The 26,538-nt window shown below is 41.8% G+C and overlaps 3 protein-coding genes across 3 annotated transcripts in view; 1 reads left to right on the forward strand and 2 right to left on the reverse strand.

Moving 5' to 3' along the window:
- LOC105281015 (semaphorin-5A) overlaps positions 1–16,473 on the forward strand; it is a 91,565-nt gene extending 75,092 nt beyond the window's left edge. Inside the window, exons 4-15 of the mRNA XM_011341929.3 lie at positions 8,509–8,716; positions 8,969–9,174; positions 9,455–9,554; positions 10,101–10,300; positions 10,777–11,262; positions 11,503–11,791; positions 12,099–12,465; positions 12,769–12,848; positions 12,956–13,282; positions 13,581–13,989; positions 14,238–14,443; positions 14,533–16,473. Of these exons, the coding sequence (XP_011340231.2) occupies positions 8,509–8,716; positions 8,969–9,174; positions 9,455–9,554; positions 10,101–10,300; positions 10,777–11,262; positions 11,503–11,791; positions 12,099–12,465; positions 12,769–12,848; positions 12,956–13,282; positions 13,581–13,989; positions 14,238–14,443; positions 14,533–14,742 (3,088 nt within the window). The 3' untranslated portion in view covers positions 14,743–16,473. The remainder of the gene's footprint in view (positions 1–8,508; positions 8,717–8,968; positions 9,175–9,454; positions 9,555–10,100; positions 10,301–10,776; positions 11,263–11,502; positions 11,792–12,098; positions 12,466–12,768; positions 12,849–12,955; positions 13,283–13,580; positions 13,990–14,237; positions 14,444–14,532) is intronic.
- LOC105281016 (cysteine sulfinic acid decarboxylase) lies at positions 15,828–21,388 on the reverse strand. Its single transcript, XM_020032256.2, has 8 exons — positions 20,831–21,388; positions 19,294–19,478; positions 18,574–18,868; positions 17,934–18,122; positions 17,804–17,868; positions 17,303–17,492; positions 16,881–17,050; positions 15,828–16,825 (listed from the first exon to the last, which is right to left on the reverse strand). The coding sequence occupies exons 1-8, from the start codon at positions 20,960–20,962 to the stop codon at positions 16,579–16,581; spliced, it is 1,473 nt and encodes a 490-aa protein (XP_019887815.2). The 5' UTR covers positions 20,963–21,388; the 3' UTR covers positions 15,828–16,578.
- An 82-nt stretch (positions 21,389–21,470) lies between these two features.
- Positions 21,471–26,534, reverse strand: LOC105281017 (platelet glycoprotein V). The gene is made up of 8 exons (XM_011341931.3): positions 25,073–26,534; positions 24,544–24,642; positions 24,334–24,484; positions 24,028–24,099; positions 23,828–23,971; positions 23,286–23,673; positions 22,949–23,208; positions 21,471–22,864 (listed from the first exon to the last, which is right to left on the reverse strand). Exons 1-8 carry the CDS (start codon positions 25,326–25,328, stop codon positions 22,435–22,437), a joined length of 1,800 nt encoding a protein of 599 aa, XP_011340233.2. The 5' UTR covers positions 25,329–26,534; the 3' UTR covers positions 21,471–22,434.
- Between the last annotated feature and the right edge of the window lie 4 nt (positions 26,535–26,538).

Here is a 26,538-nt window from a genome sequence, read left to right on the forward strand (position 1 = left end):
ACGAGTGAAACTTGTATAAATTCTCAACCATTTCAAATTTTAAACTCGACGCACTCTTCGGTTCCATTCACCCACTGCGCTCATGCGGTTTCTGCTTCGCGTTCCCTCCCTCCAGCACCCTTCAACTTTCCATTCAAAAAATAAATAAAAAAACCCATGCTGAGTGCAAATCCACGTGCGTGCGTGCGTGCGTGAATGCGTGCGTGCATTCGCTCTTACCGCAGTCATTTGTCCTGAGTGCGACTGCTCGCTCGCTCGTGCGGCGCCACGATTTGCATTCCCATATTTAATTCCCGTGTGCGCCAACCGTGACGTCACGCTGGACCCCTAAGCTTATCTTGCGCTCTCGCTGACAGCTAATAGAGAGGCGTATCGATGGATTGGCGTGCCGTTAGTGATCGTGGTGAGCGCGCCTTTCCCGGATCGCGCGATAAAGAAAGGTTTACGCGCGGACGCGTGCGAGCCATCCGGTACGCCATAAATAATTGCGTTTATCGTCGAGGCTGTTCCCCAGCCACCCCAGACGATATCTCCACTGTGACACGCACGCCGCCCTCGGGTCCTCGTAATTTTTTTCCAATTCGTGTTAGCTAGTTAGGTCCGTCGTCGTCGTCGTGGACGATCGCAATCTCCCATTCTTCGCGCGTACGACGCGCGTCGGAAAAACTTGCACCCCTGGAAAAACTTGCTCGACGGGAGCGCGTACCACGTGCTCGTGGAAATCCCGCAGGATAGCCGAGCCGGTTTCAGTCCGGCCGGTTTTTCCGCTCGCCGATGGACGAACTTGATGCTTGCTCGTGAGACGTCCAACTCCATAACTTTGGAAAACTTTGACACGACCGGCGCTTCCGATCGGCAACTTGGGCAATTTGTACATCCGGATCAGCTTAAACTTAATCTCACCGACGAGGTCTAGATGATTCCTCATCAATTTTCGATTAACAAGCCACTCAAACCTGAGATTAAAACTCCGTATGTTTAATTATTTAACGCAGCAAAGTTGAGAGTGTATAATATTTAAAGCTTTTCACCAGCGCACGCGTGTTTTAAAGTACTTTGTTATAATTCTAAATAATTGTAGATGTGTAGATAAACTGATTCGTTCCGATTAATAATTAATGATACATTATGTTCTTTATATTTTGTCGTATTGCATATGTAATCATGTGGCCTTCGTATATTATATAATATATGATATCGTATATTATCTGACGCTATTAATTATTTCGATAAACGCACACGCATGCAGTTACCTCACATTTATTTCGCGATATTCATGCAGTGTTAAGTAAGATTTTCCAAGATAAGATTAATTTTCGGAGAGCGTTATATCGATTAAGACTTATCCCTTCGGTGCACCGTTTTATCGATCACTTTGGCGGTTCGGGACGGGGGACATTGTGAAACGAGTGAAAGTATCTCGCGTTAATTAACGCGGGACATGATGTAAATTAAGTGCTTCGGCCGAAATCATTCTATCGAAGATGGTTGACATTACTAGGCGGTCTCGGGTTTCTTCGATATTTTATGAACGAGTTAAAAGTGGAAACCGCTTTATTATCCGGTTATTTATCGCGCAATATTTCGACCGCGTCGCGCGCACTTACAGTTTTGCAGGCGATTTTATCGCGGTGGCGTATACACGGCAATTAGCATTTCGTCGAATCGGGCTGCGATTTATCGACGGACTGGTCCACAGCATCCTTAACTTGTGTATCGCGTAGTTGGAAAGTACACAAATTAACGCGATTTCGATTTCGCCAAGAGCCCACGCTACTCGAGCGGTTCCTTAATAGTAAGGGCAGTGTGAATGAACACGAATGATTTATTTCGAAATAAATAGGACAAAATGCGAAAAGTATCGCGTTGTCGCATATATGTGTGTACGCGCATTTAATATTTATAAAGTCCGGGTTAATTGCGAAATCACTAACCATTCATATTCCGTATTATTATTATATCCATATCTCGTATCTGCACGTTATACATTCATATTTTGCGGCTTATTAAAATATCTTTCTGATTTACAGCAGGTATAAACTCTCAGTCACGAACGTTTCTTTACGGTCGAGATATCGCTCTACGTAAATTACACTGCGCGAATAAACCAAGGTATTCCGCGATAAATAAGATAATTCTTGCGGTGCTCTACGAGGAGGACTTTGAGATCGGGATCGAAGAGAGCAAAAGAGGGCAAAGCACTGGAGGATCGATCGGACAGCCGCGTTTCAAGTTGATCGCCGTCGGAATGTTCATCCTCGCGATTGTTCGGCCGCATAATAAGCCGATTATGATGAGACAACGAGCTGGAACTACCACTCGTAGTTTTCTCAAGGCGCGAATTGCGGTCGCGCAACAAGGAGGATCCGCGATGCGAGCGGCGCAATGACGCGGTCATCGTCGTGCTCATCCACACGGGGATCTTAGGGGGAAGCGGGAGGGGGGGATATTTGTCCACTGAGCAGGAAGTAATCTGTTTCAATGTGGCCACTCGGCCAATAAACAACATACGTCGTGCGGCCCGTAGCTACTTACGTTCACGACTCACTTATGCCTATCCGTGGGACTAGGACGACAATAAGACTTCAGTTTTCATATTGAATGGTTTCAATCAGAGAAGTGCTGTAACGAAAAGCGAATGCAAAATTTTTAATGCAAAATTCAGATTTCTCAAATTGGATTTCTCTTGTCGTAACATTAGAAGGAAGACGTATCGAACAGCTTAATTTTAGGCAGCCGCCACGTTTAGCCTAATGAAGAACGAAGGTGTATCATAAATGTGAGCTCAAAGAGGGTCAGAGGATTTATTTCCCAGCCTTGACTATCAGACCTTCGATGTCTTTCTCGACTATTACACTAATTACTTTTGTAATCGCGTCTTTGATGCAACAGAGTTACGTGAGTTACATCATGTTTCGCGCGATGAGTCGTTTATTTTAAGAGTGGTATGAGGTGAGCTTCGAATGAATCTTGTCAAGATGGATACATGGAGATCTTTAACATCCACATCGCGAATACGTTTATGTTATACTCGTAAAACCCGACGCGTGCCACTCTTGGAATAAACAGTGTGTGCGTATGACAATGCCGACTCGTATCTCGTTACGTTCTTGCGAGGTTCGATCGAGGTGTTTCAACGTGTCACACGACGACAGGAACATCGAGTTCGCCTTACTACCCGCCTACTTCACACGCGGACCCATGTTCTAACAAGAAAATATGAAAGACATTGATTGACGCCCGCAAAACTCCCCGCGATATCCAGCCGCGCCGTTACCGCAAAATTGGGTCTCGCGCGAGTCCCGTTGCACGTGATACATCAACGCGATACGAAATTAATCACAATCTACCGTCGCATATCCTTATACACAATCTGCCTCGCAATCATATAAACCTGAAGAGAAGAATAAAAGCGCTAAAGGGATTCAATTGATCAAAAATGACGATTATTGAATGATTAGTTCGACACAAAATTAACACTACTCTTTGAAATCAAATCAGGAGAAACATCACTGACAATGAGTCAGTAACATGAGTTCTAACACCTCAGTAATTCTCCCTGAACAGTGAACTACAATTAGCAAAGAGAACTTCACTGAAAACACAGTTGAGGCTTGCTTGCTTGCTTCACTTTGGTCGTAGCGATTTTCCTCATTCCGCTGCCTTCAACAATCAAATGTGACTGATTCTCTTATTCTACTAAATTACACTGATCGCAACGCTATACTTGCAGCTGACAATGAGTCTACATCCGTAACTGCATTTCAGAAAAGAAATATACCAAGTTTAATGGAGTACGCCTCCTTAGCACTTCGCATAAAAAACCCTATTCAAAGAGGCTTATCCAAAGTACTTCTCCAAGATACTTGTAACATCTGCAAGTCGCGATTTCGCATGCTTGACCGTGCTTTATCGAGAGCGCGACACTCGGCGCGATCTCCCTGGTTCGGCTTGGACGACGGGGGCTCCGGCTTCTTTTCTGCATGACATAATTCACTCGCGTCGCGACCGACGGCCTTGTGGTGTCGCCAAAGACGTACGAGAAACGCGGCGATATCCCTTCGACAGGAGTGCCCTGGTCCACGGGCGTACGTAGATGTAGGCTGCCGGTATCGATAGAAGCGATCGGTCGCGCACGGTGTGTCGGCTTATTAATCGGCATGCACACAAGCACTGCCCTGCCCCGGCTATGCTTAATATACTCCACTTAAATAATAATTACCTGCTCGAACTATCACGCGGTGTGCCGGCGACGCGGGCGCCCACGTAGGCGCCGTTTATGCTTGGTTGCGAGTACCGTCGCCGCTCTCGCATGGAAAGAAATATGGAAAAAGGAGCACGGGATCGATATACGCGCTGGGTGCCTCCGGTTTCCCGCACTTTCGACCGAATTCCAGGTTCTGAGTCTCTCGTTAGCGTTGCTCGATATTAAATTGATGTTAGACCTAGACATTAAGATATCAAGCAAGACGCACTATGAGGAATGGACATGTAGCTTTTAATTAAATTTGTCATTTAATTAAATTCACCTTTTAGCTACATATTTATCATTTAACATGTTTCCTCTTTCCTGTGCCACGGACTACCTCTAATTTCTTTTAATTGTTCATATTGATGAGACAGACTTCCTTTATCTTCATGGAAATAAAAGAAAGAAATCGTTGTTGCACTGGTCTCTCATTGATTGGCGCGTCACACGTATGTGATGCGTGGTAGCGAATGTACTAATTCTAAAGATTTTGTTTTAGCAACATTCTAGCTTGAATATTCATTGCAGGAATGAGATGTTCATTCAGAAACTCTATGTTGATGTTAAAATTTTCAATTCGAGAAGAGTCACTTTAAATGGAAGAATGTGGGCGCTTTGTACTGCAGGCGCGTTCAACGGGATCTTATGCGATGCAGCACATCGGGATTATTAACCTCGCGGCTGAATGGGACTGATAGAGAAGTCTAATGAATGCCGCAGGACGTGGTGCCTCGGAGCAATCGACAGAACGCAGCATACCTCAATTATATATGTACGTCGCAGCTAAGACGCGATAGATTGCAAGTTGCAGCGATCACGAATAAATTCAGTTTATCTATTTGATAAAAGGCCCATGCAGAGTTCCGAGCGCGCAATTATCGAGATGTCTAATGAAAAAGCATTCGGACATTTGTACCCGTAGTGATGCAGGCATACGTGCACGCGAAAGCAGTGTTGCTTGAATAAGGGCAGTCCCTTTAGATTGCTCGAGACTATTATCGAAATTAGAGGAATACATTTGTAATAGCTAAACTATTCTAGAAAAAAATCTGCATTCTTTTCAACAGGAACAAAAGAGCAACAGACTAAATCTCGACAAATCAGTTAAAATCCACGTAGGTAATTTGATGAAAAATTTAGCTGCGCTACAATTTTTCATTTAATCACGTTGATTATCCGTGAAAAGAACTTAATTAAAGCGTGTTTTTTCACAATGTTTCACAGAGTTCGCGATTTTAATTTCAACAATGAGCTCCGCAGAAATTAGTTTTTCATGTTAAAATTCACGCAACATAGCAGTTTCCCTCGCTTGAAGCGCTTGTTTTTTAAATAAAGCAGTGACCGGAATCGCCGTCGCGATCACGCGCTGCTCCCATTTACATATATCGCGATCGTCATCAGACCGAAGAAAAAGAAGGCGGCCGCCTGCGTCGTTACTTAAAGGGACATAGGCAAGTATCGAGTTATCCACTGGTTATCTGCGGCCACTTCGACCGCCTGTACTTCCTGTTCGATCTACCGATCTACCGTGTTGGTCCTCGTCGTCGTCGCCGTCGTTGTCGTCGTACTCCTTGTCAAGAAGAGACAGCTGGTCGATCGCGCGCGAACCATATCTCCGCGGTTATTTATAATCCGATAATAATTTATTCATGGGCCACTCGAGGCGATCGCTGATCGATGTTTTCCGGCGATTTTCTCGCACCAGGTTCGCCAATACCGTTCATTTACCTATACATAGTCATGATTCTTGTTTCCGCTTTAGTCAGTACGCGAACTATATCACGTATAGCACATCACACATATGACACATTCTATATAAGTGTATATCAAACAAATTCTATTTATGCCTTTAAAAATTATGTGAGGTAATAATCGCGTGATTGAAGAAAGAAATTTTTATGAGATGTAGCACTTTTTTCTTTTCTTTATAGATTGTCGGAAAAAGAGATTTCATAGTGAAAAATATACTTTAATGAATAGCTCTATTGCCTCAATATGTTTATACGAGCAGTTATTCACAGTTAGTCTAAAAATAAATAATCGCGTGCGTCGAAAACTTCTAGTTATGAAACATGATTGCGTTCAACTACTCTAAAACGTGTTACAAGTTTGTTTTAAACTTTATAATATAGAATATTTAATGAATAAATATAATTTTTCTCGACAGCGAAGATGTCTTTGGACAGATTATTTCTAAACTAAAACCACACTTTATAGGAACATTACTTGCAATCAGAATCTTTATAAATTTCTTGATTTATTATTATTAGAATTGATTAAAGATTAGAGAAGAATCCGAACTTTGGATTCTCATTGGATCTCATATCTTTTATTGCGTTATTAAACATATCGTTCAAAAAAATCCCTACGCATCTCGATCAAGATCTCTCTAAATAATCAACTTTTTAAGTACATGATTTTCCTAATTAATTATAGTACATATATACTCTCAAAGACTTGTCAAGCAAGCAATCACTCTTCACGTGCATACCGCAATATTACATCAATCGCAAAATCTCCCGATTAGATCAAGGATTCTTGATTTCGTCTAATAAAAATTCCAATCTATCGATCACGGTGGACACGGATGCACATACCGAGCGATCGCTCGATCTCTTGATCTTACGTACTCGGCGGTGCCGTGTACACCGTATACGCGCACTCGTGGACGTATACGTGAGTACACGTCGCATCCGAGTCAAGTGGGCTGCCGTGGAATGTCGTCCGAGGAGTTTTCGAGGGCTCCTCTCGAAGCCGCTGTCAAACCCGAGTACGCCTTCGTGACTGCCACCAAGTGCTTCATGTGAGCGCCTCGAGATCAGCCGCGAACCGCTGCAACCGCATCTGCAGAATGGACGCACGGAAAATACATGCGTGTGTGCGTACGAGACGCTCTTCTCGAGATTCTTTATCTTGAGATACCGAGCACCTCGACACCTTACCTTTCGCAATCGTGGTCGCATTCCTTGAAGAGAAGTCGCGCGTTTGTTTCGCAGGAAATCGCTTTTCCGATGTTGCTCTACGGGATCATCCCGTTGCACAGAGGAGACATTGGGATTCTATACAAGATATAATATAAGATAAATGTATAGTTTGAATATTTATATAAGGGATACATTTATATAAATTGTTAATCTTAAAGTAAAATATTGAGTATTTAGTCAACGTAGAGGAAAGAGATAATATAAATACGCACTTTCTGCCACGCAAATATTTAAATATTAAAAGTGAAATTGATGGAGAAAGTTAGCGACACTCCAAAGTTTTTTGCAACTTGAAGACTCAAGTACGTAACAAATTATTGTATCGTATAACTTTCCAAGAGACTTTTATCCAACAAATTCTGCTCATACTTGGATCGCCGATTAACTTCTCGACTTTATTAACTTAGGAAACTTAGGGAACAAACTTTCTGCTCCAGTCCTGCGAATGCGATGAGCTACGTCGAATCGCGACAATTTATAAATGCGTTCGCGCCTTCGTGCGGACGTGCGAGACACGAGGCACGATACGTGTTTATTAACGGATAATTGGAGTGGCGCAATCAAGCGTGCCGCCAAGGAATTCATGAATAAAACCGACGTCGACACGTGAATACCTTCGTGCGGATACCTCCGGAAGAGAGATGCGCGACGATAAGCAATATCGTCCCCGACGTGGTGCTTCACCTGGCTTACGACGACCTCGTTGAATACGATGTAGATACGTGGCGTACTCCTAAGGCAACCCGTCGTCATTACTCGTCGTCATCGTCGTCATCGTCGTCGCTGTCACTCTGCCAGTTACCCTTCTCTTCCGATTTAAAATTGAAATACAGCTTACATGTCGTAAACGACATTCCCCACTACCGGTTAGTACGTGACTCTCGATGAAGCGTTCTAGAACCTTTTGCTGAGATCCATGCAAGGTTGCGAACGTCGATTCCAGGTCACGGTAGCCTCTTGTAGACTCGTATTGAGGTTCACGATAATCCGAAGTAAAGGCACATTGTTACTTCTCAAAAGAACCCTATTCATGTTTCTCGATTGTCTTTCTCTTGTTTGCCTGGAGAAACGTCAGCGGGTTTCGGGAATGTTGGTACCGAAAGCTTGTCGCAAAGGTGACAAGCAGAGAGGGACCAGCTTGCTCGCAAGACGAGACTTGCCAATGGTTACGGGTTTTTTAATGAGTTAATAGCGGCCGGCTTCACAAGAGAGGACGCTCCTGATGACACGTGGAGAGCAGCCCGACGAAAATGTAAATAAAACGTGTCTTTTCAGGGATAATCTGTACCGCTTGACGTTGACGTCGCTCACGGACCTGGAGCACGCCTCATGGTCCGCGCCGGAGGACAAGGTTAACACCTGTCAGAATAAGGGCCAGAGCGTCGAGGATTGTCGTAATTACGTCAAAGTGCTGCTCAGCAATGGCAAGAGCCTCTTCACCTGCGGCACTTACGCCTTCAGCCCATGGTGCGCGTGGCGAGAGGTACGTCTCGACGAGAAGGACCCCAAGGAAGGATCCGATCGGATCCGCCGAACGGAATCTCGTCCGTAATTACGAGCTCTGTTTCTTTTGCTGAAGTCGCTTCGCGCGAGCCGTTACGGCTGTCGATCCTGCTCGGCGAGCTGCAGATTATCGTCATTAGCCGTGTAAAGCTCGCGATTTGGACGGACGAGGCTACGTTCGGTTGCGTCAGTAGTGGCTGTGGATATCTACAGATAGCAATTATGATCGCAGATCGAGAATATAACGAGCGTTACCAGCGAGATGTCGGGTGTGGCTATGTGCCCGTACTCACCACATGCGAATGTCACGGCTCTTCTATCAAGAGGTCCCACCGGAGGGCTCTTTGCCGGCGCGCCAACCGACTTCTCCGGAGCTGATCCTGCGATCTACAGAACACTGGCATCCCCGAACCTTCGGACTCGACAGTACGACTCCAAGTACGTTCGCAGGAAGAGATCACGCTATTTTGAAATTGTTTCACTTTGTTAATGCAATCATCATTCATTGATCTTGAAAGGAGTTCATCAGTAACCTACATTAGTACCTTTGCTTTTATTTCAACTTCTGATTTCTATCCTAACGCGACTGTTGAAGAGAAAAGACTAATTTTGGTGCAACTACCATATCGCAAGATCGTCATATTTCTCTGCCATCGCGTCTCGATGTGTATCTCTCGCTGGGGTACCGATCTCCCGCAACTTCTGCTTTCCTTTTTAGGTGGCTGAACGACCCGCAGTTCGTCGGCAGTTTCGAGACGGAGGATCACGTGTACTTTCTATTTCGCGAATCTGCCGTGGAATACATCAACTGCGGCAAGGTAAGACCGACGCCAATACAGTAATCCACCGTGACGCGCGCGCGTCTTCCATCATCCAGGACACGCGAGGATCCGCTCGCGCGATTAGCGATCTCGTCTCTTCTGACTTGCGTCAGGCGTATAATTAGCCGCTTACGGTGTCGGTCGAAACGAGCGGCGCGACGCGGGTTTTCCTCCGCGGCAGAAAAATCTCTCATCCCCGACGTGATCTTAGTTCGCGCGATCTTTATCATTTTCTCAGCCTATCGCCGCGCTCAAATTACCGCCTAGGGATAACTTTAATGAAACATTCTGCATCCGGCTGCATCCGCGATCGCGCACCTTGATCATGATCAAGCGCGAGGTTGAACGCCTCCTCAACACGATAGATTAATTTATCCGGCATTTACCCGAACGTCAGAAAAATCCTGGAAGATACTTCAAACACTCTCGGAAAGTTATCCTTTATTCTTCAGCAACTTTCAATGTTTGATGTGCTCTTTTAAGAAACTTATCGAAACGGAATTTTATTGTGCATGTCTATATATTGCCGTGCATCTCTTGCAGAAAATATACTCGCGGATAGCGAGGGTCTGTAAGAACGACCGGGGTGGACAGATTATGATGAAAGATGTATGGACAACCTTCAGCAAGGCCCGTTTAAATTGCTCTCTTCCCGGCGAATTTCCATTCTACTACGACGAGATCCAAGGTGCAGCTTATCATCCGGAAGAGGGAATCATTTACGCGACCTTCACGACTCCTATGTGAGTATCGTTCATCAGTTCGATTGATGTTTGAAGGTGCGTTAATTATCGTCTGTATTTATGTCTGTGCACAAACCCCAGGGGGATGCAAGAGACGGTAAATGCCACATTGATTATGCGATTATGCAAGACGGATTTTATTTCGTCCACGTGATTTGTTATCTCATTGTAATCATGAATTTAACATGAAATTTCAAGCTATATTATTTAATATGATCGAAAAAGCAGCAATTTTCTTATGCATCTTATTCAGCTCTCCGCGATTTTGAATAAAATTTATTATTAATTTAGCTTGAAGACCTAAGCTGTTCTCATTTTTATTGTAATATTAATCGTCTGGCATCCATTATTCTACATTTCTGTTGCATCATTGATTACAATGAGAGACTTCCGAATACGGAAGCTGCAGTCTTCCTGCTGAAGCAAAAAGTATCAACTTTAATGGAGCTCTTTCTCTTTCTGTCTCTCCATCACAGTAACGGCATCGCGGGCTCAGCGATCTGCGCGTACAACATGTCGGCCATCGCCGCTAGTTTTAACGGACCTTTCAAGTATCAGGAAAATGCGGGTGCCGCCTGGGAAAGGAGACCCGTATCGCATCACAATCGGCAGCGTTGTGGCCCGCTGTCCAACACTGCACCGCATCAGATCATGGACAATCAGCGGTACCAGCTGATGGACGAGGCAGTCCAGAGCACAATGCTGGAGCCATTACACACCGCAACCCTCGAGCGATTCACCCACATCGCGGTGGATGTGACGCCGACCAAGCTGCATCGCAGCGTGACTGTCCTCTACGTCGCCACGGCGACCGGACTGATAAAAAAGATCTCTGTCTTGCCCAGAACTCAAGAAACTTGCATTGTCGAGGTTTGGGGACCGCTACCTTCACCACCGATGACCTTGCAGTTTCTCAAAGACACGCAAAGTCTCTACGTTGGCATGGAGATTGGCGTTTTACGGTAAGACGACGATTAAACGCGAAAATATTCAAAACCGTCTCTTCGTTTGCGATCTTGTCAGATCGATCTTACGCAGATCTAAAGATCATTGTAAATATTATTTAGTTATTCTCGTGTTCTAAATAATAAACATTCTGCTTGGTCACGGATTATAATCTTCAAAATAATAAATCTTCACGGGATGCGCTCCCCGTTCCAAACGCTTGGCTAAACCGCATCGTAATGCCTTCCGCCGTTTAGCATACCTGCCGTTCAGTGTTATCGCCATCGGAGCCGTCAAGCGTGCCTGAACGCCCAGGAGCCGTATTGCGGGTGGAACGAGCATCTCATGAAGTGCGCGCAGGCACCGAAGCAGAATTACCTGGCGAATCATTGGCATCAGGAGGTCACCAAGTGCCCGGTGCTTACCGACCCCGTCGACGGAGGCTGGAGCGCCTGGAGCCTCTGGTCTCCCTGCCAGCACGGCATGGGGGAACAATCGTCCGGACACGGCCACGTACACTCTCACCCACACAATGATAACTCGGAGGTTCGTAGACATGTTTGCTCGTTATTACATTCGTCATGCCTTCAGAATATCCTTCACCTCCATTTGCAAGTGAGATTGATCGTAAACACCTGATGACGAAGTTAACACATATTTGGAGATAAGCTGGCAGCGGTTTCTCGCCATAAAACTTGCGCGCTCGCGTGTGCAAGATGGAACTTTTGAAAGCCTGACGGTTTTATTTGCTGCAGCCTTACGTCACTGCTTAAACAAGCGGCTTGATTACGTGTACTTTCGTATCGCAATTGCGATACTCGGGTAGAGGGTAACGTTTGAATTGAATTTGCAGAAGAGCGACACGTGCCAATGCCAGACCAGAGAGTGCAACAACCCTCCACCGCAACACGGCGGCGAGACCTGTACGGGTGCACGTGTCAGAGTAACAAATTGCACCGTCCACGGCGGATGGACCGCCTGGTCGGCCTGGTCAGCGTGCTCTCAGACTTGCGGTTTCGCGATGAAGACCCGCCGACGGACTTGCACGAATCCGGCGCCCGCGTTCGGCGGTCGCGTTTGCGTCGGCCACGACCACGACGATATCGTGTGCATCGATCTACCGCCCTGTCCCGCCCCTGCGAAAGCCACCCCTCCGCCCCAGAATGGCCAGTGGTCAAGCTGGGGCCCTTGGCATGCATGTTCGCGGCCGTGCAACGGTGGTGAGTATCTGAGAATTGCAAATGAACAAACCCTGAAACAAATCCGCATTATACCGCATCTCATCATAAAAACCTTTAACTGATTCATCTTAAAATTTTTTAACTTGTTATGCGCTTTATAGATTATATTGCATTAAATAATATGCAGTAAAAATTTCCTGGAAACAATCAAATATATTGTCATATGAAATGAAGATATTTGTTATTGCTAACAAACGTCTCAACAACAACTAAAAGTACTACTTTTTTTCTACTATACTCTTCTGCACGATCAGTTTATTTCAATCGCTTTTTTCTCCTTAGGAATACGCGTTAGAAAAAGAACTTGCGATTACCCATCACCAAAGAAGGGTGGCATTGAATGTCCCGGTTGCGATTTTCAGGCAAGTTTCACAGAAAGTCTCATAGAGTTCCTCTTTCTCAAGATATTCTCAAATTCTTTATAATCACCGTAGAAGTTATAAGAATCACGAAAGTGAACGTATTTTAGGTCGAAGAATGTAACACTCACGAATGTGCTGAGACGAGACGGTACTCCGGATGGACGCCTTGGCTGGCTGTGAACGCCAGTTTGCAAACTGGTAGCGTGGGTTACGTGGAAAAACGTTTCCGATTCAGCTGCCGAGCGCAGACGGACGATCCTTCGAGCGTGCGGGTGCAACTTGCCAAAGAAGAGGAACGTTACTGCAGAAACGACGGATCTTGCCTAAGAGGAAAGGGAGACGGATACGCGGAATCTATCAATGAAAACGGCTGGGGCGAATGGTCCTCTTGGGGCCCGTGTGACCGTCCTTGCGGACGAGGTACCCAGCATAGGGTAAGTGTTTATCAGTATGTTGTCAACTCGACACTCTTCAAGATCATGTAACACACATAATATTTTATGGCATTTTGAAATGTCAGTGTTTCAATCACCGGATTCAATGTTTTGAATCTGACTGAATCTGAAACTGACACTAGATTGGCCTAGATGATCTTTTGGAATAGACACTCAAAAGAAAAGTTGAAAGAAGAATATATCTGATAAATTTTACAAGAATGGCACACTTTACTTATAATTTATTACACGACAAAGAATTGCGCGTTATAGAAGAACATGTTGCGTTTCTTTATAGATGAGGCAATGCGAGTCGCCGCCTTGTGAAGGCAGCCTTAATACGCAGAGCAGAATTTGTAACACGCATCCATGTCGTCTGAATTCTGGCGGCAGCAACGCAGCGGAGGGGCAATGGTCATGTTGGACGGATTGGTCCGAGTGTTCAGCAAGTTGTGGCGTCGGCGTGCGCACGAGGACACGAGAGTGTCTCGGCCCAGAAAGCTGCAGCGGCCCCAGACTGGTCAGAGAAGCCTGTGAGATGCCCAGCTGCGAATCGCTGCTTGGCTGGGACACGTGGTCGCACTGGACTTCCTGCGATGGCGATCATCAGCAGCATCGGAAGCGAACGTGTCTCCAACATGGTCTCGGCATGTGTCAGGGACCAACTCGTGAAACACGCGATTGCCTTCCAGATTGCATGGACAACGGTGAGTTCATTCATTCATTGAAATATTCGTATTAAAATTTTTACAACGATGTATTTATATATATTTATATTAATTAAATATAGGACTATTGTAGTATATAAATACTACAATATTTTTGAGATCTGAAAATTGGATTGAAATATTACTTAAGAAATGCGTGTCTTTTTATAATTATACAATACCGCATAATAAGTTATAAATGATATTGTTTCTTACATTATATTAATCTCGCCAAATGTTTGTCGCAGATGTGAATGCGTTGCCTTCGAGCATAGAGAATACAGGCGTTACGGTAGGCGCGGTAGTGGGTAGCTGCGTAATCGGTTTTCTCATCGGCCTGGCCTTAACCGTGATGCTGTGCTTCTGCTACTTGAAGCGGCGCAAGCCACGCATACCGGGCAGTCCACATTACATTAGCAAACAGAATCCTTACGTCACTGTACCATTGAAAGAGGTAAGGCTCGAAGGGTCGTCCTACTCCGACTACTTCTAATACCGCGCATATCTGACACGGATATTTCAAAGGAAAAATTTGCTTCACAGGTGAACGCGAAGCGGCAGCCTAGCTTCTCAGGCAGTACCAACGGAAACGGGACTCTGCGTGGCAAGAGCAACCCGAACGTCAACGGTCTCGGCAGTCCTAAACTGTACCCGAAGAGTCTCGACTACGAATCCGCTACTGCGACCCTGAAGCGTAACAGTCACGGCCAGCAGCATATTCGTGCTGACCTCGATCAGGACAAATACTACTGAACGATCTCCAAACTTGGCGTGGAACCGTGCGTCAGTTTCTTTTGGTGATCTGTGCTCTGACCTGTCCAATCACGAGGTCTTGAAGTGATTTGTCAGTACAGCAAAGTGTACGTAACATTGTTGAAGACTAACTCATTCCACGCATTTGGCAGCTGCATACACGTACGTTATCGATCGATTAGCGACAGTGAATCGCGACACTAGAATGGCGTGTGGGAAACTCGAAGAGGGACTTCCAGTTTACGGGAAGAGCGATAGTGCCTTGCAAGCGAAAAATTGTGTGCAACAATGTAATGTCCGCAAGAAAGAAGAGCTGGCTTGAGAGAGGTACCTACTTAATTAAAGTAAAGCGCGATATCTTCGACGTGGAAGCAATACGTGTGCGATCGATCAAACGAGCCTCCGCTCGGAACGTTGCACGTTCTTAGTATTAAGTAAGCGATGTACGCATTCTCCGGCACGCTCGAGATAACGATGACGCTGCGATTGACGACGCAACTGCGTTGACGATGTTGCTCAACATGGAATGACCAAAATTCGATGCACGCCTCGGTGCGAACACTGCGCGATGGTTTTTTCCCTCACCCAATTGTTGATTCTTAAAATATACACAAGCGCTTTCGCGATCGAGTGACGCGTCGTTCATCAAAGCGTTTTAATAACTCAGCGTGCACCGTGAGAAAGCCGTTGTTTCGAGGAAGTTTATAAGAGTTTATTTTTTGTTTCTGTACATATCTGTGGAAAATGGGGAGGTAGGGAGTGCGAACGGGCGAAATTATCGACAATTAATCCCGCTCACGCCTGGGCATTCGACTTTATCCATCTGTATAAAGTTTCACGATTTTTCATCCGTATGTATTTTCATAGATCGTATATATATCTCGTATATCTGTTAAGATTATCTGTGCGTGCGAGACGGCAAATGAGAAAAAATAAAGAAATGAACAAGAAAGCATAGTCTGTTGAGAGTGCAATTACATGCAGACACGTCCGGCCTGTCGAGAGTCGATTGATTGAGTATAGTCATTGTACAAATGGGAAATGTGTTATATAGATACATGTCTCGGAGAGAAAGTGTTCGTCTCTTTTCGTTTTTTTTTTTATTCATAGGAGAAACATCGAATTTTTATACCGACGTAACGTAGTGCCATGATACGGAGTTGTACATAAAAATGCGTCTTCTTAAATGTAGCTTTACGATGATGGAGCGGATGCGTATATTATGTAACAAATGTGTGACGATAAACGCATACACACACACACATGTTGCGCGACTATTGCGTTTATATTGGCTCACATTGAGTCGCGCTCGCGAATCACGTTCATGCATGCGACCTGGAGCAATTCGTCTCTTTGCTTACCGCGTCTATACAATAAATCGAAATGTACTTCGTAGGATCCTATGTCTAAGGAACCTATGTCTTCCAAAATGATGAGTTTAAACAATTTACTTGTGTTAAAATTAACTTCTACATAAAAGCTTGTGCAATTTGCTAGAAAGAATGTAAGATGATGTGCGTGAGAATGTAAGAACGCAAAAAATCAACGAACATAATTCTATAAAATTGTATGTCCGTGTGATTCTCTGATATGTAGGACGAAGTTCTTATCTAAAGTTCTTATCTAAAGTCGCGTGTACACGCGAATAATAATTAATGTATCCGATCCATTTATCTCTCCCCCACCCTCGTGCACTTGTTTGCAATAAAGACAATATTCTTTTTTTATTAATGATTCTACGAGTGAATACTTTCTTCTTCTTGGTCCTTTCACGAGAGTGGATTTCTGATGAGTTTTCTGGCGCGTGCGGATGATCGAGTCAAAGCAAATATTTGTCTATAGCTCAATCGCGAATTTCTCGATCTCGCCGATAACGTGATCCATGGACGATATCGAAGGTGGTGGCTGACAGCTCACGACCATGCGAAAGAAGTTGCCAATGTTCCTCTGGGGCAAAGGTGTATAACCGATCATAAGTGATCCTGCCAGAAGCATACGTTCCTTTATCTTAACCGTGACCGCGTACAATTTTGCCCACCATTCTTGAGTTTCAGCTTGTCCACGCATGCTCGGAGGTATATACCTGAAACGATTCCGATACAATCACGGATTTTGCGATAACGTAAGATTTCGCTTACCAGAAACAAATGTTGCAACACTCGAACTGCGGCACCACCAACCGGAAACCAACGATATTCCTGATCCGTGTCAAGAAGTATTCCGCGCAGGACATTGCCTGATCTACGGATCGCGCGAGACCATTCGTGCCACGAGCTTTCCACATCAACCAAAATTTCATAGCATCGACCTTAGGACGTATGTGAAAATGGGAGAATTAAAGTGGGAAGCAGAAAAGTAACAAAGCTATTCTTTAGTTAATGCTGAGATATCTGAACCATGTTCTGAATTCTTCAGACGTCTCTTGATAATCTCTTTCGGACTTCCCATGAATTTTTCTTTTATATACTTTTATATACTTGTATCTTTCTATTATCATGCAATCTTGAACTACGAATAAGATACATTACGGTATAAGGAGAGAAACGCGATTCGTGAGTACCTTCCTGCCACATTGGACGCTCTTATCACCCGTATCGTAGCTTTTGTCATAAAACTTGTCCTGTTGAAAGAGATAATCGGCACCGGCGCAGTTCGCTTTGTACAATGCATCCTCGCCTTTCACCAGGAACAGAGAACACTGTAACGGCGCGCCCAGCATCTTGTGTGGATTCCAAGCCACCGAGTCCGAGCTAATCGAGTAGATCATAGAGGAAGGGAGAGAACAAAATCATATTACTCAGAAAATACTGCCGAAATACCATTCAGAGTTGAAGTGCTCTCAACATCGCAGAGAGGAAAGTCATTCCTGTCATCTCAATAATTCTTTGGACTCACGGACACTTGATATTTTGTTCGAACGAAGCTCGAAGCTCGCTACGAGCGAATCATGCGTGCAACATTCGAGATTGACGTAACAATCATTCGCTCGATTGCGAATAGCAGGATCCCGTCACTTTCCTTTCTCGAGAGCACTAGATGGTACCATAAAGTAATTACGAACAGCTCGATGCCGCGCAATCGATGCCGGTACTTCTCCGAGAGCAGCAAGGTACCACCAAGACAAGCCTGTAACAATTTATTGTTCAGATCACGTCGGTTCCTGAGCGCGTGATGCTCATGCTTATACGAACGTCTACGTGCAGCCAGAGATTCTCTTGCTGGCAGATCGCGGCGATTTCCGGTAATGGATCGAATGCCCCGAGTACCGTGGTACCACAAGTGGCGTTCACGAAGAACGGCAAGCATCCTTGGCTCGTTGCCTTCGTTATGGCCCTCTTTAGATCGCTCGGTTTCATGCGACCCAACTCGTCTGTCTTCACCTGTCGCGATCGGCAACATCATTATTAATTAGAGGCTTTACTTATTGTTTTAATTATACATTCAAGTCAAGGTATTTTCCTAGTATTGCGCAAGATTTACTTGATGAATTATAGCAAGAACTATGTGACATCATTCATCAAGCATTGTTTTTGTAACTGAAGATAAGATAATTTCTTCGCGTTTGTTAGAGACACTTAACTTTTATTAATAAGTGCATCACAGATAGTGCGAAATGTTTACTAATTAAATGCCCAGCGTTTACTAAAAATCCGATGACCGTAATTGATACAGAAAATTGAATTAGAGCACAGCGGTATTTTTAAGTTATGTTCGTTTCAGATGAGTATTTAATATATATTACTGCCGAGAATCGAAAATTATCTACACGATGATACGAATAGTATATTTATATATCATATCAGAATTAAGTGGTTGAAACAGTAATTATACCTTGTAAACGTTATCGGTTCCTAAGCCTAACCAGTGAGCACCTTTGACAATCGAGTAATGACTGTCTTCACTGGTGAAACACACCAGAGGTGGCAATCCACTGATGCCCTTCCTCTTCACTGCCGGTAGCATTCTGCATCTAGCCAACACCATTCCGTACATGTTTGATACGCTTCCACCCGGATTCATTATACCATCAGCATGCGGCAATGGTGGATACCCTACCAACGCCAATGACTTCTCTATGACTTCTTGCTCGATCAACGTAAATACGGGAGCAACCTCGTAGGTGTACCTAACAAGAAAATTGCAGTTAACTATCATCGATAATGATCCATTTTTCATTTCTGTCTTCTTTTTTTGAAGCATTAAGAGAACAACTTGAGCTAGACTATTTATTTATGAGCATTCGCGTGATTATCGTGAAAGAGTTTCTAATTTATCGTGTAATGATGTCAAACCTTCTCTGCAACGACAAGGACTTTGGCACTTCGGTTAATTAATTGCAGGATTGCGGTAGGTCAGGCGTTTGTCTGAGTCGCAAACTGGGTTAGTAACGTTGTCTATTGCTCATGAGCTGATAAGGTAGTATCATCGCGTGTTCATCGCGTTCCGTTGAGAAAGAGAGACGGATGGAATTATGTCTTGTTAAGTACACGGAGAGAGTACGTTTGTCCGACATTCTCCAGCGTTTCTCAGGAACTCGAGACTTATTCTTACTGGCTAGTGTTGAGGACATCCGTTAACCAGGAACCAGCTAGCCCGTACTTGTCAACACCAGCGTAGAGTTGATTATGAAAATGCGGACTGCACGTCTTCACGGAATATTGTATGATCTGTCGTATCGCCTTCTCGATCTTTTCGTTAGTCTCTGACCAGTCACTCAAGGAAATTGGCAGCTTTTTCTGTACAATTGGATGACAAAGAGAGAAGAGTAGTTATTTTATTAATCAAATTATTATTAATAATTATTCTATTAAACTTATTCCATCAAACTTTTTAGAATTATTTGAATTATTTTACTTTCTGCGAAGATCCTGCTTATAATTATACTCTTGATTTAGTAGTTAAAATAAACAGGGGATGTTCGAATAATAATCCAAATGTTAATAACATCACTAAAGACTTTATTTTGACGACTGTAATTCGAAAGAATAAAGTTTATATTCGTTGAAAAAGGAAAAAAGAAAGAAAAAAAAGTATATTGTTTATCGCGCAATAAAAGCTATATGACGTATATGATGTTATCTATACGACGTATCATTCTAATCAAATGCGAAAACTTCCTTAAACATCAATATGTTATCGCGCGTGTCAAAGTTCTCCAAAGAAAGCGACAGTTCGTCTGGACAGACAAGGCAGCGACTGCGATTGGCAATTACGCGTTAACGTTACAATCGTTGACCCCATATCACCTATATCGGAAACTTATTCCGGTAATCGGACCATGTCCAGTAAATATTTCGCGAGCAAATATTCCATTGACTAGAGTGGAATATTTCTTCTCGCCAGAATACGTATCTACTGTTTATGTGTGCTACATTGGAAACTGTTACAGACACGCACATTACCGGACGTGTTTTTTATCGTAATTTCGAACGAAGCATCGACCATTGATACGTAAACAATATTGTGAAAGAATTCAAGTTCGCGAACAAAGGAATCGTTCATTTTTAATTTTTTCAAGGCATAAAATTTATCGGAAAACACAGAGTTTTTACAACAAGATCGATAACGTTCAAGAGATCCTGATATATCTGAGTTACCTGATATCATTGATTGATATCATTAGGACATTTAAAGTATATTCAGTTATAATTAAAACTCAAGGTATATATAATTATTTATTAATAACATTAATAAAAACTATTACATTAATAAAAATGCAAGAGAAAATATCAATGCAAAAATATAAAATCGTTATCTTCACGAGTACTTTCATTGACATGTAAATTGCTACTAAGGATAGAATTTTATTTTGAAAATTTTAGTTCCTATATTTAGAGCAAAAATATATTATCGTTATATGTAATAGTAACAATATTATTTAAAAAAGCGTAATTGAAAGACGAACATGATGGAGAAATACAATTTTATTACTGCAAAAATCAAATGTTAAAATGTAAAATTTGCGCAAGTAAATTTAACGAAGTGAAGAATCAATTTAAAAAAAGAAAGAAATGATATAAACAACAGCGATTAACATATTGGAAGATTACATGATGGTCCAGACAAAGAAGACAAAATTTCTATTCACCTTTAATTCCTCAGGGTGAACAAACTGTGCTACGGGGTAGTCACTGGATGAATCCAATGCATGTTCCTCTTTCAGAATCTTCACGAGTTTTTCAAGTAGCTCGGCAACGCCGTTAGTACCTATCGCAGCCATCGCGAAAAGTATACTGAAACGAAGCGAATGAGTGAGTACAGTTGCGATACCCAGATACCTCCAGGCGCCATCTTTGTGCCCCAGACACGGACCAACCAAGAAATCTATCTCTTGAGAACAATCCCTGGACCAGTCCCTTGACACCCAGGCTATCTTAAATATTTATATCTTAAATCTAAAAATCTTGAATATAATTCTGCTTTCCAAGATATGCATGGAAGACATGGAAGATTTGAGAAATGTATTAATAATTAGTTATTTCAATTATTTTTCATTACTTACTTAAATACAATGAAGACAACAAGCCTTCTATCACATCTTCTATTTTCTATTAAAATTCATAAGCGATCGATATATCGGCATTGAGAATGTTAATATTGATGATGTCAATAAATTGCTAGAGGAAGTCATGGACAACCATATTTTAATACATTATAATTTTAATGTTAAGATTTATTTTATAAGCAGCAAGGTGGGAACCTATGCCTGTTGTAAAATAAATAAGGCCTTCTTGTATATTGGTACATATTTTATTGTATGAATATTGCCAGCACAATGCAGATCCTAACTGAATATAAGGCATGAATCGCAAAGAACTAAGAATTTAAGAATCTTATTTTGAAGAATGCGAATGGAAAATACTCAATTAAAACTACAACTCTACAACAACTAGAAAGTTCTTACAATTAGACTTTAGACAATTTTATCTTTAGAAAGTTACACATGACAATAAGTTATGAAATATTACTTAAGTAATTCTTGTTCCTTTTTATTCTGCCTATAATAATTACAACTTGCATTCTGCGATAAGCATGGTCTTAATCGTGCTACAGCCTTATCGAACGACTGTAAACCGATATTGCTTGATTGCTTCAATCACTTGAAAACACAAAGAACTAGCAACAATAAGCGATAATACTTAAAGCAAAAAACGCATACAATTAAACATTTTCAAACCTACATTTTTATTTAATATAATCTTACTATATTATTTTATACTATAATTATAGGTAGTATCAGTAAAATAAAAAACATTATCACACAGACGCACAGATTTACAGTTGTAAACATGCATGATAATTATTTATGATAGCGGAAAGAAAACAAAATGTAATTGGACATGATACTACAATCATTTCAAGAGACGTGCTAATTATTTTTATCAAATCTTTAATTGACGTCGTAATGGACGTGTAACATTTTATCTTCCGTGAAGAGAACTTGCGTTTCAATTTTATATTATCTATACCTGCAACAGCATGAACACAAAAGTGAGAAATAATATATAACAATTAATATATAAACAAAGTGATCCTAACTATTACAATATTCATCATCACATTACTATTACAATACTAAGATGCTGACAAATAATTCTTCACAATTGCATAAGTTCTTCTTTTATATATTATTATACAATATTATACGAAACTACTATGACACTAAAAAGTAAAGCGATGCATTTGGAAGTATCATGTTGATTTGATGACACGTACTAAAATCGTGTTTTTTCCAACTGTGCGCGACGTGATGGATGGCGCTACAATGTCGAGGGGTATTCGAGGTATGATGCCCTTCATGGACGCCCATTGACCCTCGCAAAGTTCGTGGAAAGTCAGACGCAACACAGGTTGACCGCCTAGTATACCAGGGCCTCTGCAAGTTGCACCTGCTCCAAATTCCCAAATGCTCCAATTACCTGTCATGGTCAAAGCTTGTTGTATCTGCGACGGATTGGTCAGATTGGCGAAGTTGGCTAATCTTCTGCGTAGCCAAGAAGCGACGTAAAAAGCACGGCAATCGCAATGCCAAGGATTCCGATTCAGGCGTACTTGTTGAATCGTGAATATTGCGTCCATGCTGCCAGCTGGCAAGAAGGAAAGCTCGTTTGACTCCAACTGTCTAAAACTCGTGATATAAGGCATTATAGAACTGTAAGATACTTTCTTCTTATATAATTGTAACATTTAAATTCTCGAGACTTACAATTTTTGCAAATTCGGCGTATCGTCGAAAACTCCTGATTGCAATACCTTCAGTCGATTGGATTGCAAAAACAAGGAAGTGAGATTGGACAAACCTCGGAAAACGCCTCTTGCCAAGATTTCCATACGATTGCCGTAAAGAATAAGACGTTCCAACGACACAGAATTATTGAATAATCCAGATGGCAAATATTTTATGTGATTATGTCCTAGTCGAAGTTCTCGCAGCGCTATCATACCGTTAAAGGCCCTCACATCGATCTGTCGATTTAATTAATTTATTAGTACCTGTATATGTGAATGATCACATAAGAACGTTAATCTTCATGATATTTTACCGAAGATATTTTATTGCTTGATAGCTCTAGAGTTTTCAATTGCACAAGGGTCGACAGCAGTCCCTTCGGTATTTCTGCCAATCGATTGTCCCTCATGTCCAATTCTTTGAGAGACGTCACGTCTTCGAATATACCGACAGGCAGTTCTTTCAAGCGATTTTCCTCGAGTGCGAGACGCCTGAGATTAGACATGTCTCGCAATATTAAGGCAGGTAATCCAGCTAAACGGTTTTTACCTAACAACAATTCTTCGAGTTTCCCAAGGCCACGAAAAGCATTGGCGGACAACAATGAGATACGATTGGAAGAGAGATCCAGTAAAGCTAGGAGGCTGTTACTGAGGAATAGACCTTCCGGCAAAGTACGGAGTTTATTCCAGGACAGATCGCTAAATGAAATAGAATATATGTGTAAATTTTCAATGCATTTATGTAGAGAGGAATGTATAACATATTGCATATTATTTTACAATTTCTCGACTCTGCACCCTTGAGACATCGACAATATAAATAGGTTTTATTTATCTTTGCTTATTTACGTACAGTATTCGAAGATTTCTTAGCCCGAAAAACTGATTCTGATGTATTTCCTTTAAGAGATTATTACTCAGCCTGACGTTTGCGACACCGTGCAGCGGCAGGAGCAAGTTTGGTGCCAGATGCTCAATCAGGTTGCTGCTCAGATCTCTGTAATTTGTAATCTCGTTAGAGTCTACGAATAGCACTGTTACATCACATCTTACAGATGATGCAACCGCGTCATGTTCTTAAAGGTGTCTCTGTGCAGAGCGCTCAGCCGATTGCTGCCAAGATCCCTGAAATGACCAATACAAGCATTAAACATCTTCTCAAAGCGTTTACAATTGAAACATATCTATGCTTTCTTCTTGGAGAAAATTATAATTGCTGAATTTTTATTATACGGAAGTTGTAAGAATAAAGGAATAAAATATGCAATTGAATCAAAATGAAATAATATAATAAATAATAAAACGTTGCAATATTGCGATGCTCTTTCGCAAAGGTGTTATACCTTTCAAGTTGCTTACAATTTCAACACATCTGCTGGGATCAGTTGTGTCGCGGGCAAATCCGACAGATCATATCTCCAGCAGGACACCGATTTTATTTCTGGTATACATTTGCATGGTCCTTTGGCGCACACCTCCCAATCTTCCTCTTTCGTGCTGATCTGCCAAACTACAAGAACGTGGATGTATTTTGCATGTATCCGCCGTGAAATGCAAGATTCGACTTACCCGGTTGCTCGACTGCCCGCAGCCTCCGTTCGAGGCTCGATAATCGATTCTTCATTTCTTCAACAACCGACATCGTCGACGTTGGTGAACGTTCCACATCTGCGCTTAAAATATAACGGAAATTTTAGCATGTTTAATTTTTACATAGAGACCTCTTTCTTAAAAAATGTTCTTGCTTTCCATTGTATATACATTTTGTATCTTATTATAAATTATATTATGTTAAAATATATAAAAATCTTTTTTCAGTATTCAACATTTTCAGTGCAGCATTTATAATATTTTTCTTTCTAGTTTTGAGGAATGATGTTAAATCTATCTATAATATTTTTATAATATTATTTTATATAAGTGAAAAATTTTTACATATAACGTTTTACAATCTTAGTCTAACATTTAACGTAATATACAGATCATGATCATGAGTTTGATTATCTTGATTAGATTAGGTTACTGCAGTTTTTCAATTTCTACCGTGAGATTTAATCATAATAAATAACGAATTTTTAATATTTCTGCGATTAATTACCTGAAGAACTCCGCGTACTGGCGACCGTGCAAGCGTACGGGACTAACGAGCACGTTGTTGCCTCACATAATGAGAGGAGAATAATTACACAGTAGATTCTGGAGAACAAGTCACAGATGACCCGGATCAGACAGCACATCGTGGGTAGGACAAAGTGCACCGACTGAGAATGAAACTCGCAGCCGACCGTCGTCCTCCATTGCGCGCGGGGTCGCATCCTCATTATCTTGAACATTGATTTGGGAGGTAAACTCATTACAAGCAAGATTGACGGACAATGGCCCTGTACGTACAAATTATCCGTTACAGCATATGTTCACGCATACGTAGCGTGCTTAGTAAAGCAATATCTGATGCTTACGAAAGTCATATAAACAGTCTTTAAGAAATGATTAATTGATATTACATCAAGCTGTTCTTCGCACACTCATCTAACTTCGTCATTTCGTGTTTTATTTAGCACTTAATGAAGTCATATCTAGAATTCCGGCTGTATCAAATGAATCTACGTTCGAGGTTTGTTTCTTTTTTTCACTCTTTTCTTCACTCTTCTTTGGTTTGATTTCTATATCCACGTCTAATAGGTTTTTTTTTATTAGGTCGAAGTCTTCAGAGACTTTTCGATCTTTATAAGCCGATAATAGAGGCAAGTCGTTATTCGGCGAGAACTCGTTTTGATATGTTGGTAGAACAGTATATATCTTACACGTTCAGTTAAGAAAAAAGAAAAAAGAATCACAGGGAGCAAAGAAAAAATTATTTTTATCACTGTCTCACAAAGAAAGAACCTAAAAGTATCCCAGATGATCCCAGCAAAAATAAAAAAGAAATTCACTCGCTCGTAAACCTATTTTCTCCCTGCTTCCCTTTTTCCGAGTCTTTCAAGTTTAAAGTTAATATTTATTTCAAAGTTTAGCCATCTAGAAGACGAACTGTAAAGTTATCATTTATTTATCAATCGGTAACAACTTGTCCGGAATGTGCCGGCATCATTCGGTGCAGTGTAATATTGCAGCTGCAAGAAAACCGCAGAAATACATTATGCAATGTGATATTCATATATGCATGCGTATTCCACTAAAACAAGGCTGCAATCTTTCCTTTTTATTAAAATAATTATTGACATTAATTAATAGCAATAAAGAATTATCAAACATTTTATTTATCGTTAGTTTCTTAATTAAACTTTTTCATTATCGCTAATGATATAGAATTAATTTGCTAACGAAGAAATAAAACGACGTAAAATAAGGTCTATTACAAAATGAAAAAGATTTTTAAATACAAATATATAATTGACATATATACAATCGATTATATGTACCGAATATGCTGATAATATGAAGTACTTGCTGCCGAAAAACTTTATCTACTCTTTTCAAAATTAAGAATATATTTTAGGATAACTTTATGTTTCTATGGGAATAAATTGTAAATATAAAAGCCATGTTGCATACCGAACGTAT

This window comes from Ooceraea biroi, chromosome 5, assembly GCF_003672135.1.
Source record: "Ooceraea biroi isolate clonal line C1 chromosome 5, Obir_v5.4, whole genome shotgun sequence".
Classification (NCBI taxonomy): domain Eukaryota; kingdom Metazoa; phylum Arthropoda; class Insecta; order Hymenoptera; family Formicidae; genus Ooceraea; species Ooceraea biroi.

What these genes read in the sequence shown, in the direction of transcription:
- LOC105281016 (XM_020032256.2), bottom strand. Translation starts at nt 20,962, where the DNA reads ATGGCTGCGATAGGTACTAACGGCGTTGCCGAGCTACTTGAAAAACTC. An exon ending in ATCTCTGGCTGCACGTAGAC is followed by an intron (nt 17,869 to 17,933) that starts GTTCGTATAAGC and finishes AAATTGTTACAG; the next exon opens with GCTTGTCTTGGTGGTACCTT. An exon ending in CGATTGCGCGGCATCGAGCT is followed by an intron (nt 17,493 to 17,803) that starts GTTCGTAATTAC and finishes CTACTCGATTAG; the next exon opens with CTCGGACTCGGTGGCTTGGA.
- LOC105281017 (XM_011341931.3), bottom strand. Translation starts at nt 25,328, where the DNA reads ATGAGTTTACCTCCCAAATCAATGTTCAAGATAATGAGGATGCGACCC. An exon ending in CCAGCAGATGTGTTGAAATT is followed by an intron (nt 24,100 to 24,333) that starts GTAAGCAACTTG and finishes TGGTCATTTCAG; the next exon opens with GGATCTTGGCAGCAATCGGC. An exon ending in ATGACGCGGTTGCATCATCT is followed by an intron (nt 23,972 to 24,027) that starts GTAAGATGTGAT and finishes TACAAATTACAG; the next exon opens with AGATCTGAGCAGCAACCTGA.